The sequence below is a fragment of the Penicillium antarcticum genome (assembly GCF_028974205.1).
Source record: "Penicillium antarcticum strain IBT 31339 chromosome Unknown utg000009l_segment0_segment0, whole genome shotgun sequence".
NCBI classification, from domain to species: domain Eukaryota; kingdom Fungi; phylum Ascomycota; class Eurotiomycetes; order Eurotiales; family Aspergillaceae; genus Penicillium; species Penicillium antarcticum.
This window is the reverse complement of record NW_026695307.1, coordinates 4238005-4252300: the sequence shown is the minus strand read 5'-3', so window position 1 is coordinate 4252300 and position 14296 is coordinate 4238005. Positions and strand designations below refer to the sequence as shown.

The window sequence follows — 14296 nt, the reverse complement described above, 5'->3', positions numbered from 1 at the left end:
TTGATCTGGAAGCTTTCTCCAAATGAACTACACCTTTTTGGTGATATGTGGATCTTGCATCACATAATTGCGAATGATGATGGCGAAATATGTCGGGACTGCAACCTTCGGGGCGCACTGCTGGTCGGGTTCAGGCAGGCTCCTTGGGAAACATGAAATTAGGTCGATGTCAAAGCTTGTTAAGAGATGAACTCAGGGTTCAGTTATCGACCGAGTGGAATAAATATCACACAATCATGCCCCAGATGATGTGCTTATTTCGACTTCTAACATGTTATGCCATGTGATTTCCAATAGCCAGAAATTCCAAATATTGGTAGATCCTGAAAAAAATGCGGTCTAATAGGCAACAAGGCAATCTCTCTTGGGCCACAACCCTGTTTCTATCATCTTAGTTCTGATCCTCTTAGCCTCGGTTGTAGGCCATTGGTCATGACCCAATCTCCAGGTACCGTTTTAATATTGTCCACTCCGGAGGTCTTATTCGAATACCTCAGCGCCAAACTGATGGGTTCTGAAGATCCCAAGACCATTTCTAAACTCTGCACAGCCAACTTTGCAGTCTTTTGAACCGCTGTAATATGATGAACCGGGCTTGACATTCATAGTCTGACAATGTGTTGATTGTCTTTCAGATGGGTAAGACTCTGTAGTGCAGCCTTCCTTTGGGTCTTGGGGTGGCATTCGGGTGAGATCTCAATGTGGCTGGGATGATAGTCATATGTCAAAGCGTGAATGCTTCACCCACTATCATCGAGCAGGTTTTGCGGTGACCAGTATTCCTTTTCAGGGCCTTGGGCATCCACCCAGACCAAACCATCAGCAAGCAGGTCATCGATTACTGTTTGCGCTCGAGCTTTTTCCCACTTGAGGTTTAATCGCAACATAGAGACACTGACGAATCCTAGAACCTGGATTGCCTCTAGGACAGTCGCTTGGTCCGTGTTGAGCTCTTTCGGGACAGATCGAATATATTGCTTGCTGCCCACGTTGACAATGGAGAACCCAGAGCCTAGGGGCTCGAGAGACCGGACTGCACGTAAGATATCGTCGCTGTCAATCACGCGGTTAGCCAGTGGCACGTATCATCCTTCATACAGGCCTCATACTCAGAAACCTCAAGCCCGCTTCCGATCGCCTTGCCCTTCCCCACTCGTTTGCGACACTCTTCAACACCAATCAGTCCACCATTTTCACTCCTTGTCTCCCTGCACAGGTCCACAACTCGAGTGGCAACTTCAAAATAAAAATCATTCATATCTCCTCCCAGTATCTGGGTCCAGAAGCTACCTCCCTCGCCCAGTCCACGGCGGCCATTCTTTCCTTTGATGTTGCTTGCAGCAAGAGGATCAACTCCGATGGTATTACACATGCGCGCGAACTCGGCTCGGAAGGTTGGATCAGATTTGATTGTTGAACTATGTTCCAGCGCGAATGTATGTAGCAGGGACTGGAAGACCGAGAGCTGGGTCTGAAGGGAGGCCGTATGAGTAGAGCGTAGGTTTGCGCCATGGGTAGCGTATGACTGGCTTGTTTGAGTGCGGTTTGTAAAGGCCCCAAGGCCGACTCCACGACGCGACATGATGTGAGGTTGTTAAAGTGAGGTCCTGTTGACAGATCCAGATCCTAGATGCCCTCGGGTCGTCTAAGGTAAGTAACTAACTTATGGGGTTACCCCAATTCAGGCATATTAAGGCATCAATGAGGCGTCATCTTGGAAACCCTTATCTGGTAAGCGATAAGGGCATAGCCCACATTGGGTTAGATCAATCATGTTTTGTAGTCTAGCCACATATGGCTAGTGGATACTCCACCCGCACAAGCGAATTCCCTTTTCCTTCTTGTCTGCGAACTTTTTCTTCTCCTTCGACAACCTTCGACAACAACCTTCAAAATGGCCGCTACCACGTATGACCTCCCTTGACTTCTGGACTGCTTCAATCTCCTCGAGATTGTAAGGTTTCAGCTATAGTCGCACTTCTCGCTGGAGATGCTACAGCCATCGTCGGCCTCGATGATGGTTGCCAGGCACCAGCTCGATCCTTCCTGCCCTCTCTCTCCACCCTGGTGGCCTCGCATACATCTGTCTGCCGCAGAGTACAACATGGATGGAGAAAGAGGGTGATGGAGTCTTGAGGCTGAAAGCGCTTTGCGCCTTCTCTTCCAAAAACATTGTTGTGAGCTATCGTTCCAGTTGTTCAGATGTGGTAACAGCATCTTGCTTCTGATTCGAAGAGCGTCAACATTTATTCCTGACAACGTCGGGGTTTTGTCGGATGAAGGCATCATTTGCAGATGTGGACGGTTGGGCTGCGAGAACATTGCACTGAAATTTTTGCAACTAGTACCTGGCCGCTAACAACCCACCTCGCTGCAATGGCCCTCACTGATCAAAGACATTTCGTCGAGTTTTTATTTTTGCCTTCAGTTGAGAATGTGGCGCTATATGCTGCAATTCTTTCACTCGGCGAATTGTCTCAGTCTTGTTCCATTTGAACAGACTGTTCTAACATGTGTAATACAGCTCCGTCCCCACCCAGAACCAGGTCCTCGTTCCCGAGACCCTTCTGAAGAAGCGCAAGTCCCAGGAGGCTGCCCGCGCTGAGCGTCGCGCTGAGGCCGAGAAGGTCAAGAAGGTTGGTTAATCCTCTCCAGTTACTTCCATACCGCCTCCCCTTCGTTCATTATGATGCATAACACCATTCAACCGACTAGACCATCCTACCAGGCGGTCAATGCTGTCGATTGTTAACCATCTTTCGGGTCTGACACTGTTCATGACACTTGAAAATTTTCACACTCATGATTTTCAGAATTCAAAACTAACTGAATTTTCACAGGCCAACAAGGAGAAGCGTGGTGTTATCTTCAAGCGCGCCGAGTCCTACGTCCAGGAGTACCGCAACGCTGAGCGTGAGAAGATCCGCCTCAACCGTGTTGCCCGCAACGAGGGTAACTTCTACGTCGAGGGTGAGCCCAAGCTGGTCTTCGTTGTCCGTATCAAGGGTATCAACAAGATCGCTCCCAAGCCCCGCAAGATCCTCCAGCTGCTCCGTCTGCTCCAGATCAACAGCGGTACCTTCATCCGTCTCACCAAGGCTACCCAGGAGATGTTGACCATCGTCAACCCCTACATTGCCTACGGTTACCCCAACCTGAAGTCCGTCCGTGAGCTCCTCTACAAGCGTGGTTACGGAAAGGTCGACAAGCAGCGCACTCCCCTCACCGACAACCAGATCATTGAGGAGCACCTCGGCAAGTTCGGCATTGTCTGCATGGAGGATCTCATCCACGAGATCTACACTGTTGGCCCCAACTTCAAGCAGGCCAACAACTTCCTCTGGCCCTTCAAGCTGTCTAACCCTAACGGTGGCTTCCGCACCCGCAAGTTCAAGCACTACATTGAGGGTGGTGACACCGGTAACCGTGAGGACAACATCAACGGTCTCATCCGCCAGATGAACTAGATTGATTCTTCTCATGAGGGGTCTTGGTATGGGCGCTCTCTGAGTGCACCGCCATCAAAACTTTTACAAAATTTTACGACTTTACTGTCTTGGGTTGTTTTTTGCACGGGCTGTTTAATATCCTCCGGTCAATTTTAGCGATACGATGGTCTGGGTTTTCCGATCAATTTAATGCTTCAAGCAACCCAATTGCATGGTCGACGACCTTCCAACTGTAGTTTGTATTTCTGTAGCAGTCCCCCGTAGATTTCTAGTAGCCAGCATGGGCAAATTTTCGTCAGTGCCGCTGCACCTGGCTGCACCTGGGACTTTCGCCCTTCGGTCCATGGTTATCTTTTTCTTAGGCTGAAATTTGACCCGAGGTCCGAGTTCCGCTCACTGTACTCCGTGCTGTTCTACATGTAGACTGCTTTCAATACCATCATGTCTGTTCTATTTTTATCTATGTTCTGATCACATTCAGCTGCTGAATGGAGCTGAATGCTTGTACCTTGGAGGGAAAGAACAAAGAAAAAGAAAGTCTGATATATATTGTTCAGCTGCACAGAGTATATGCACACTACTTCATTTCTATCTACGCAATGCCGAAGACAAGATATGTCTTTTAAATAGGTCCGAGATCAGATCTTAATGACCTCTTGCACTCTCCTGTCCCGGTTGACAACAAGACGAAGCTGTCGACCTTGCCAGTCAGAGTCTGACACAGAGTTGTGTGAGGCAGGCTTGAACACGCCTTCACGGAGAGTCTCGGTGAAGAGTTCATAGGATGGATAATCTATGCATGTTAATATGATTACTCGGCAATACTCAACTGAGTCCAAGAATTGATACATACACCCGTCCACAAAATGGTTGACTTGTTCCTCCGTCATTCCAGTACCCTTAGCAGCACGGAGAGTGCGCTCCTGTTCCTGGCGCCACTCGTAAACGAAACGCGGGTTTTCAGCATCACTAGAGAATATCAGTATTCAGAGTCGAGCCTAGAAATGGAGATAGCACATACATATGAATCAATGCATCCAGCTTGCTGTAGAAGAAACATGTTAGCAATTCCAATATCGCAACCACCAATTGAAAAAACCCACCCTGTCAAAATATCATATCTCTTCAAAGCATCATTGACAGCTTTCACATCCTCGAACTGGACATGACCCAATCTCCCATTATAATCGCCCGACTCCTTCTGACGCACAGCATTCTCCCATTTCGCGCGTAGGGTGTGATCATCCCACGCCCGGAATCCAACACACCAACCCTCGAAGATGACGATCTTTACTTTATCCTGACCTTCTTCATTGACCACTTTCCATTGATCCTTCGGAACGCGATCACCCTGACCCCCGAACGCAGATTTATCGTACTGCGGGATAGCAGTGGGCTTCTCCGCAGCCAACGAAGCAAAGACCTCCTCACCCAACACAAGGTCGTGAGTGGAAGGTTGACCACGATGCTGCAAAAGCGGATTGGAAGGATGCACCTGGGTGAGAGCAACCTGATCGACGTGTGTGAGGTAAATATCGTCCAGCGACAACGTCACGACGGAGAGCGAATACGGCGCTGAACGGAGCGTGTCATTGAGAGCGGACACCTGCAAATGAGTTTAGGTTAGAACGTACTAAACTACTGTATGCAGGTCGAGCTCTTTGGCCGAGGGAGACAAAAATCCCGAGGCATCAGAACCGACCGGACCGACTTACTAGCACAGTCTTGCCGGCACCCTGCACGCCATTGAGACCTATGAAGAATGGCGGGGTAGAGGTGCCGCGGTGTCGCTCGGTGTGAACGCGCAGACGGTCGAGGAGGAAGGGGATGCAGTGCTGTGATTTGTCGTCTATGATTCCAGGCATTTTGGATTGTTTTACCTACCGACTAGGGGTGTCATGGCTGTTCTTGTACCGGCTACGGTACGCGGGAACTCTCCCCCGATCGGCCGAGTGAGGAATCTGGGGAGCGCGGGGTACAGTTCAGCCGCTACTTTTTCCATTGAGTATAGTTTGAGTATATGGTTGAGCACATAGGCTGGATCGTAGATTCATAGGTATACGTTGGATTTAGACTTAGGCTTATAGACATCATAGAGCTTTGAGTGCACATGGCAATGACGTCGGTCGTCACATGCCTTACTCGGACCCGTGATACATTGACTTGAACTTCAATATACAAGTAGTTATAAGCCTAGTAGTTACGGAGGACATTTATATTTTTACTTAGCTAGTAGATAGATCGAGTACAATAGATCTCACCCACACTGCAGATCCCCCTATTCCTTATTTCGGTGAAAGTGAATGCTTAGTCAAGTATTGTATTTTCCGTTCTCAAAGACTATACAAGAACTGGCTGTCACTCGACTGTCTAATGTGCTCGGTAGTCACATCGTACTCAATAAATACATCTGCATATATGTTACACAGGTATAAGTTACCTATTGCATTATGCATGTCGGCATGTGAAGATGGTAATCTGCCATGTAACAATACACCTCCCATTACGGTATGGGCCGAGGTCCAAACCAGCCGAGCTTGCGCTTTTAACCTCCTCTTCTTCTCCAGCTTTTCCCCTTCTTTTCTTGGTTCCATATTCTCCATACTCTTCGGACAACACACACATCATGTCCGAGCTACGATTTGATAACCAAACGGTGGTCGTCACCGGTGCCGGTGGTGGTCTGGGGAAGGCATATGCTCTCTTCTTCGCCTCAAGGGGCGCAAATGTCGTCGTCAACGACCTCGGCGGCTCTCACAAGGGTGAGGGCAAGTCAGGAAAGGTATGTACACCCCCCCCCCTCAGCTACACCGACAGAGACTAACAGCGCATAGGCCGCAGATGATGTCGTCGAAGAGATCCGGGCCGCCGGCGGTAAGGCGGTCGCCAACTACGACAGCGTCGAGAACGGTGAAGCCATTATCGAGACCGCTATTAAGAACTTCGGCCGTATCGATATCCTCCTCAACAATGCCGGTATCCTCCGCGACATCAGCTTCAAGAACATGAAGGATGCCGACTGGGATCTGATCAACCGAGTTCACACCTACGGTGCATATAAGGTGAGAATCTGTGGATATAAATACAGCTCGTGTGGCAGAGACTGATGCTCTAGTAGTGCGCAAGAGCCGCATGGCCTCACTTCCGTAAGCAGAAGTACGGTCGTGTCATCAACACGGCCTCGGCTGCTGGTCTCTTTGGTAGCTTCGGCCAGGCCAACTACTCCGCTGCCAAGCTCGGACAGGTTGGTTTCACTGAGACTCTGGCTAAGGAGGGTGCCAAGTACAACATTATTGCCAACGTTATTGCTCCCATCGGTAAGTGATTGTCGGAGTCCTAACCGGAGACCGGAAAACTAACTTCAACTAGCTGCCAGCCGTATGACCGCAACTGTCATGCCCCCCGATGTCCTCGAGAACCTTAAGCCCGACTGGGTTGTCCCTCTGGTCGCTTCCCTTGTGCACTCTTCTAACACCACTGAGACTGGTGGTATCTACGAAGTCGGCGGTGGTCACGTTGCCAAGCTCCGCTGGGAGCGAGCCAAGGGTGCTCTTCTCAAGACTGATGCTTCCCTGACTCCTGGTGCCCTCGCCCGCAAGTGGAACGATGTCAACGATTTCTCTAAGCCCGAATACCCCACTGGCCCTGCCGACTTCATGAGCTTCTTGGAGGACGGCCTTAAGATGCCCAGCGCCGCCGCTGGCGAGGAGCCCGACTTCAAGGGCCGTGTTGCCCTGGTCACTGGTGGTGGTGCCGGTCTCGGCCGCGCATACTGCTTGCAGTTCGCCAAGCTTGGTGCCTCCGTCGTTGTCAACGATCTCGTCGACCCCGAGCCTGTCGTCCAGGAGATCAAGGCTCTTGGCGGTAAGGCCGTTGGCAACAAGGCCAACTGCGAGGATGGCGACGCTGTTGTCAAGAGCGCCATCGATGCCTTTGGCCGCATTGATATCTTGGTCAACAACGCCGGTATTCTGCGCGACAAGGCTTTCACCAACATGGACGATAACCTGTGGAACTCCGTTGTCAACGTCCACCTCCGTGGTACCTACAAGGTGACCAAGGCCGCCTGGCCTTACTTCCTCAAGCAGAAGTACGGTCGTGTTGTCAACACTGCCAGCACCAGCGGTATCTACGGCAACTTCGGCCAAGCTAACTACGCTGCGGCCAAGCTCGGAATCCTCGGTCTCTCCCGCACTCTCGCTATGGAGGGTGCTAAGTACAACATCAAGGTCAACACCATTGCTCCTAATGCTGGTACCAACATGACCCGTACTATTATGCCCGAGGAGATGGTCCAGGCCTTCAAGCCTGACTACGTTGCTCCTCTTGTTGTCCTGCTCTGCTCTGATATGGCTCCTGAGCCCTCGACCAAGGGTCTGTTCGAGTGTGGTAGCGGTTGGTTCGGCCGTACCCGCTGGCAGCGCTCCGGCGGTCACGGATTCCCCGTGGACGTCAAGCTGACCCCCGAGGAGGTCCGCCGCAACTGGAAGCAGATCACCAACTTCGAGGATGGCCGTGCTGACCACCCCGAGGATGGCCAGGCTGGCGCCGAGAAGATCATGGCTAACATGTCCAACCGTGTTCACGGTGATGCGGGCGAGAGCGACATCCTCAAGAACATCGAGAAGGCCAAGGCTCTCTCCACCGAGGGTACTGCTTTCGACTACGAGGACCGCGATGTCATCCTCTACAACCTTAGCTTGGGTGCCAAGCGCACCGACTTGCCTCTGGTTTACGAGAACAACGACCACTTCCAGGCTCTTCCCTCCTACGGTGTTGTCCCCTGGTTCAACACTGCTACTCCCTGGAACATGGACGACATTGTCAAGAACTTCTCCCCTATGATGCTGTTGCACGGTGAGCAGTACATGGAGGTCCGCAAGTTCCCCATCCCCACCACCGCCAACACCTTGACCTACCCCAAGCTCATCGACGTTGTCGACAAGGGCAACGCCGCCCTCGTTGTGGCTGGCTACACCACCAAGGATGCTAAGACCGGCGAGGACCTGTTCTACAACGAGTCAACCGTCTTCATCCGCGGCAGTGGTGGCTTCGGCGGCTCCCCCAAGCCCACCGTTCCCCGCGCCAAGGCTGCCACCGCTGCCTACAAGGCTCCCCAGCGCCAGCCCGATGCCGTTATCGAGGAGAAGACCTCCGAGGACCAGGCTGCTCTCTACCGCCTGAACGGCGACCGCAACCCCCTCCACATCGACCCCGAGTTCAGCAAGGTCGGTGGCTTCAAGACCCCCATTCTCCACGGTCTGTGTTCTCTTGGTGTATCCGCCAAGCACGTCTTCTCCAAGTTCGGTGCCTACAAGAACCTCAAGGTTCGCTTCGCTGGTGTCGTCCTACCCGGTCAGACACTCAAGACGGAGATGTGGAAGGAGGGCAACACTGTCCTCTTCCAGGCCACCGTCGTTGAGACTGGCAAGCCCGCCATCACCGGCGCTGGTGCCGAGCTCCTGGAGGGCGCCAAGGCTAAGCTGTAGAGTACAAAATCTTTGGTTGAAGCGATATCCCCTGTTGGCATGCGAGCCGGATCTTTTGGAACAGATTGCTGCTTCTTGTTTGTATATACTACCTGGTTTTCTTTCTTGTTTTATTTCATAATGAGATCAATGAGATCTTTCTGAATTTCATTTCCCAGAACTAGAGCTTATAGTGTCGCCATGTTCATCCGTACAAGTGCTAACCATATTGTCCATTTCATGAAGGAATCTTGAGAGACGAAAATGCACCGGAAGTAACATACAGGCAAGTCTCCTTTCTCCCTATGTGTCAACGTTATAACTCTTGCACAGTCTTCCAAGTTTATCACCACAGCCAACATGAAACAATGCATTCCTGCATCTACTTCAACTTCCCCTGAACAAACTTAACAATTCCGTTTACCAATTCCCGAAAGAGGCAACTTGGAGGCTGTCAAGATCGTCAGTCACAACGGCCCCCACGACCAGACCCGCCACTATACTCGATCGGCCCCAAGTCCCTGGCGATCACCCCGATGTGGCATATGTGCTTATAACCTGACAAGACAAGAGACCCAATGATTGACTTGCAACAAGGTCCGATGGTAGTGCTTGTTCCAATGTACCTCGCCCTGGACTTTCCAGTGGGTCACCTGCACGGAGAGACTTCACTAGGGCTGACCGAAGGATTCCTTCAGCTGTATGAACCTTGGACCACATCCCCGATGTGACAAGAGATCATCTTTCATTTGCTTCAGGACTGGGACAACAATCTCTATAAGAGAAGGGTTATTCCATTCTCTGTCCCCCATCATACAAGCCATCCAATCCAAGCACGAAAGATGCTTCCCTCTTTAGCCCTAACGGCTATTGCCCTCCTTCCAGCCGTCCAAGCAGCACCCTCAAACCACCGGCCAATTCAACACCCCAGCGGCATCTACAGACGCTGCGGTCCAGTCTCCAAATACTACAACCAACAAACCTCTGATTGGGACACCTACAAGACAGGCGACTGGCTCAACACCTGGTGGAACAACAATGACGGTCTAATATCCAACAGTTCAGCCGGGTTCGCCGGCGCCTTTGGTCAATGGGCAATGGGCAACCCGGACTGGTCATGCCGCGACGATGGCTCGGACTCGGACTGTGATTTGCAGCTTTGTGATAACAGGGTCCTCAATGACCGCGGTGACGATATCCGCTCGACATACTATGTCTTGGAGTCTGTCAATCGTCTTCATAATTACTTTACTGGTATTGGAGAGGCATTTACTACTACTGCATTGGGGGCGGCGTTGTCGAAGGATTCTTGGGCTACGACTTTCTACAGGGACAAGGATGATAAGAGCGTTGGTGCCCTGAAGAACGTGTTGACTCTGGTCACTACCATTGTCGGTGTCGGTGCTTCATTTGCTGGGCTGGGTGGTGCTGCTGCTGACGCTATTGCTGGTGCTGGCAATGCCCTCACCAATGGTGCAGTTGGGGCAGCGAAGAATGCCATGCCTGATCAGTATGTCCAGCACTCCATTGTCGAGTTCCATCTTCCAACATGCTAACCTGAGCTAGCACGGATGACACGTTCCAAAAGTCGGCCGACCTAGGCGGCATCCTCGGCAGCATAGTTATCGACTCCCTGAAATCTTTCACAACAGCCAACAACCAACTCATGAGCGGCCAATCCTACAGCGACGCCGACGTCCGCAGCTACCTATCCGGCGGAGCCTTCCTCGCCTACCCAGGCGTGGACAAGAATGCCGTCACAGAAGCCATGACAAATATGCTAGTTGGCACCTCGATAAACCAGCTCTACCGCACACAGAAGATCTTCGTCATGGGCGGTGGTGCCTGTGGCGATAACCAGGGAATTGGCTCTGGTCCCCAGGAAGCAACTGTATGCCGTGATGACAAAGCTTGGTATCTGTATTACTGGCAGGAGAACGACGTTGTTTCGACGACTTCGCATCAATGGGGATGGGTTGCTTCGCCGCCTGGTGCGGATCAACTGGGTCAGAATGAGTATGGGGGGGTTAAAGTGGAAGTGAGTTGGATCCATATACTTCAACGATTCGCATGGGTTTGGGATGGCCTGCTAATACCAATACCATTACAGGATATCATCAACTCCTCTCTAGACGCCTACAACGTCGCCGGATACAACTATGACGCCGACACAGCCGCCAGCCGTGCCTCAGATGCCATCTCCGGGGCCTGGGCTAGTCCCGGTTCACAGGGTGCATCTTGGGAGGGTATCTTCACTGTTCCCGTGTGTGATGTTGGCGCTGCTGTCGACTCCGACTACCAGGATAAGGAATATATCTTGCAGCCGTATGGGCATAACAGTCGGCCTGTTTGGTGTGGGTCTATCTGCAGTGGTAATGCTCAGAAGACGAAGGACTTTATTAGTGCTGCCAATATGGGCGGGTTTAAGAGTCCTAAGCATTTGTGCAGCGAGGACCCAGGGTACTAAGTCCTCGTCTGAGTCTTTGGGCTTCTTTGGGATTGGTGATTGTTGGCTTGGTGTATTATCTTTTTCTTCCTGTCTTGCTTTGAAGTTGACTTTTACAATTACAATTACATCTACCTTTTCTACTCAAATGAAGAATTTGTCTGAAAATCATGCATTAAAGAGAGTAGCTCTGCACTGTATCGCAAGAGCAGAAAAAAGCGAAGAGAATGTCATCAATCATCAAGTCATCCAAAACTCCTAAGAAAAGCCAAGACGCCATCTCTTGCGAGAGTGAAAAAGCAACAGCGTCGAAGCGCAAATTCAAAACCAAAATGAGAAAGCAATCTCGAATCTTTTTTAACACAAAACAGAAAGAAAAAGTGAAAAAGAAACATCATACTTCATCGATCACGATGATGCATTCAACGACCCAATCCACAAAAGCTTGACCCTCGAGTTTCCACCTCCCATGAAACCAAACATCAAAAGCCCAATAATCCCAAGTCTTCCCGGACGGTCCAAACTGCATATCCCACATCGAAGTTGACGCACGACGGTTGGCAGGACCGTCAGTCCCAGCCGAAAGATCCTGATTGATATTCCGGAATCCAACAGCAGACGCCGTGGCATTATCAGTGCTGACACCCTGACGAATACGCCATTCGCGCTCGGCTTTCTCGCCTGCACGGCGGGCGACGGCTTCTTCGTCTTCCGCTTGGTAGAGATTACATTTCGTGCACTCAGTACAGCGGGAACCCGGGTTAATGCGGAAGTGTTCACAGAAGTGCTGGTAGCCTTCTGGTTCTTCGAACTCGTCATCGTCTGAGATGCTGCCGCCTTCATCGAAGGGGTTGGGATCATTGCCTGGTCCGTCGTAGCCGAGACCACGGGGAGGCTGGGCGTTTTCACGTCCACGGCCTGGTGTGGACTGTCGAACGGGTGGGCCTAATGCTTTCCGGCAGAGGTAGCACATGGAATACCCACAGACGCAGGTTAGTTTGTTGCAGCCTGAGGATTTGACGAAAGAAAGGCAGCAGCGGGGACAGGTGCGTTTTACGGCGGCTGTGCGGGCGGCCTCGACTGTGGCGCGTAGGTCTAGAAGGAGAGGTTCGTGGCAGACGTGTGGATCTCGCCATGGTTTTTGGCAGGTCATGCAGCTAATGCGCAGACATGAGGGGTTGACACAGATGAATCGTTTCGGACGCATTTTGAGACAGAGGTTACGTATAGAATTGCCGAAGAGTGTTGTTATAGCGGCTGGGTCCACAATGAGAAGAACGAGGACGGGTATCAAGAAGAGGGGGAGAAGATCAAGTAGAAGGAGGGTCATTAAAATCGTAGGGATGATGCCGCCATCACGGCGGATGCGCCAGCAGACACCGCGGGATGAAGGGTGGTAGAGAGGGTCGATTTCGGCATAGGAGCAGAATGGACATCGGATGAGCTTTAACTGAGATTTTAAAAGGGCCTCGGAAGAGAGCCGGTGCTCGAATTTGCGGTATGTTTCCAAGCCAGCTGTATCGAGAAGAATGGCCTGTTGGACAATCCGGGGATGAAGACATCCATCACAGGACCCAACTGACAGCGGCGCAAGACACTTCAAAGTAGAGCGCTCCATGTCCACAGATTTGCCCCAACCTTGTCCAAAGAGTGCTTCGTGGACAGTTCTTTGGATGCAGTGGTAGCAAATAATGTGAGTATTGGCCGAACACGTCGCGATCTGCTCGAATGTCACATCGGCAAAACAACACTCGCATTCATATAGAGCATCGGCAGCTTGAGCTTCTTTTTCATTCAGCTCAGAAGCAAATCTAAAGTCTTTGCCTTCCTGCTCTTCGCGGTTCTGTCGTATCAACGGGACAAGTAGCATCTCATGGAGCTCGCCATCCAGCTCACTGCAGCCTGTTTCCCTCAGACCCGGAACCATTTCTCCATCTGCTCGACGGTGCCAGAACATGAAAGGATGCTCCTCGCGATCTTTCTTTCGCCGGAACGGGAGGAGGTTGTTGATAGTTGCACGCCAGGTACGGCGCGATAGATCCCGCAGCGTCGGTCGTGCCCGGGCATAGCTGTAATTCGCTTCAGCCAGCACGGCGTCGACCACACTCCTGCTGAGACTGTTGAATTCCTTCGTCAAGGCGATCCGCACGGTAGCCTTGTATTCATCAGAGCGGAACCGCTCCTCGGGTGGGACAAGTCCACGCTGTTCGGCGTCATCCCGAGCGATTTCGTCGTCAGAGTAGCCACATGGACCTGCACGAGCATTTCCATCTGCATCGGCTTCACTGTTCTCCTCCGGGATGTTCCAGCGCCCAGAAACCCATTTTTTCTTATTCCTGAGTAGCTCCTCGATGCACACCTGTACCCGGCTCTGGCCATCAAAGTGCACCAGTAGCTCCCGGAATACCTCGACCTTCACATCGGGAAAGACGCGTACTAAAGTCTCCAGTGCCGCGTTGAGCTCCTCCTGCTCCCGCCTTTGTTCTTCAGTCTCACTGAGCGAGAGCTGGGCGGCGCCGCGGGACCGTGAACTGCCGAAGGGATTATTGCGTAGGGCTTCGAGGGTGATAGAGTGATTCGGAGAAGAGGAACTCTGGAGAGCGGGTTTCCAGCGGCTGGAGGAGCTGAAGGAGCTGGAGGATGAGGCTGAACTTCGGTGTCTGGACTGTGCGGGTGAGCCGTCAGCGGGGCGTGGGGGTGAGGCCGACGATCTATAGAAGCTGGGGACCGGCAGCGAGAGCACCATGTTTGCAGATGCAGACGTGTCTACATGGTTGGAGAAAATTTGTCTAGGTGGTGAGACCGGAGAACCTGGAAGCCTGGAGAATGAAGGATTGTTACATAAGACGCTCCGCCCGGGTGTTTTCGCTACTTTGGCCTCTCTCGATCTTGGTCTATTTGCGATTTTATACTTATTTTGACAAGGCTTTGAT

The 14296-nt window shown here is 51.6% G+C and overlaps 6 protein-coding genes across 6 annotated transcripts; 3 read left to right on the top strand and 3 right to left on the bottom strand.

The window, feature by feature from the left end:
• Positions 1-740: 740 nt before the first annotated feature.
• Positions 741-1582, bottom strand: N7508_009967 (ESCRT-II subunit protein SNF8; the record flags this gene model as incomplete). The annotated part of the gene is made up of 2 exons (XM_058468027.1): positions 741-1053; positions 1110-1582. 2 exons carry the CDS (start codon positions 1580-1582, stop codon positions 741-743), a joined length of 786 nt encoding a protein of 261 aa, XP_058315873.1.
• A 312-nt stretch (positions 1583-1894) lies between these two features.
• Positions 1895-3502, top strand: N7508_009966 (60S ribosomal protein uL30; the record flags this gene model as incomplete). The annotated part of the gene is made up of 3 exons (XM_058468026.1): positions 1895-1908; positions 2525-2636; positions 2841-3502. 3 exons carry the CDS (start codon positions 1895-1897, stop codon positions 3465-3467), a joined length of 753 nt encoding a protein of 250 aa, XP_058315872.1. The 3' UTR covers positions 3468-3502.
• A 585-nt stretch (positions 3503-4087) lies between these two features.
• Positions 4088-5314, bottom strand: N7508_009965 (TDA10 family protein; the record flags this gene model as incomplete). The annotated part of the gene is made up of 5 exons (XM_058468025.1): positions 4088-4242; positions 4303-4418; positions 4471-4494; positions 4553-5055; positions 5165-5314. The coding sequence occupies 5 exons, from the start codon at positions 5312-5314 to the stop codon at positions 4088-4090; spliced, it is 948 nt and encodes a 315-aa protein (XP_058315871.1).
• A 761-nt stretch (positions 5315-6075) lies between these two features.
• mfp (putative peroxisomal multifunctional beta-oxidation protein (MFP)) lies at positions 6076-8938 on the top strand (the record flags this gene model as incomplete). The annotated part of the gene is made up of 4 exons (XM_058468024.1): positions 6076-6231; positions 6284-6511; positions 6568-6766; positions 6819-8938. The coding sequence occupies 4 exons, from the start codon at positions 6076-6078 to the stop codon at positions 8936-8938; spliced, it is 2703 nt and encodes a 900-aa protein (XP_058315870.1).
• Positions 8939-9759: 821 nt separating this feature from the next.
• On the top strand, positions 9760-11384 carry N7508_009963 (uncharacterized protein; the record flags this gene model as incomplete). The annotated part of the gene is made up of 3 exons (XM_058468023.1): positions 9760-10427; positions 10484-10955; positions 11028-11384. 3 exons carry the CDS (start codon positions 9760-9762, stop codon positions 11382-11384), a joined length of 1497 nt encoding a protein of 498 aa, XP_058315869.1.
• A 373-nt stretch (positions 11385-11757) lies between these two features.
• Positions 11758-14109, bottom strand: N7508_009962 (E3 ubiquitin-protein ligase; the record flags this gene model as incomplete). Its single annotated transcript, XM_058468022.1, has 1 exon — positions 11758-14109. The coding sequence occupies one exon, from the start codon at positions 14107-14109 to the stop codon at positions 11758-11760; it is 2352 nt and encodes a 783-aa protein (XP_058315868.1).
• Positions 14110-14296: the final 187 nt, after the last annotated feature.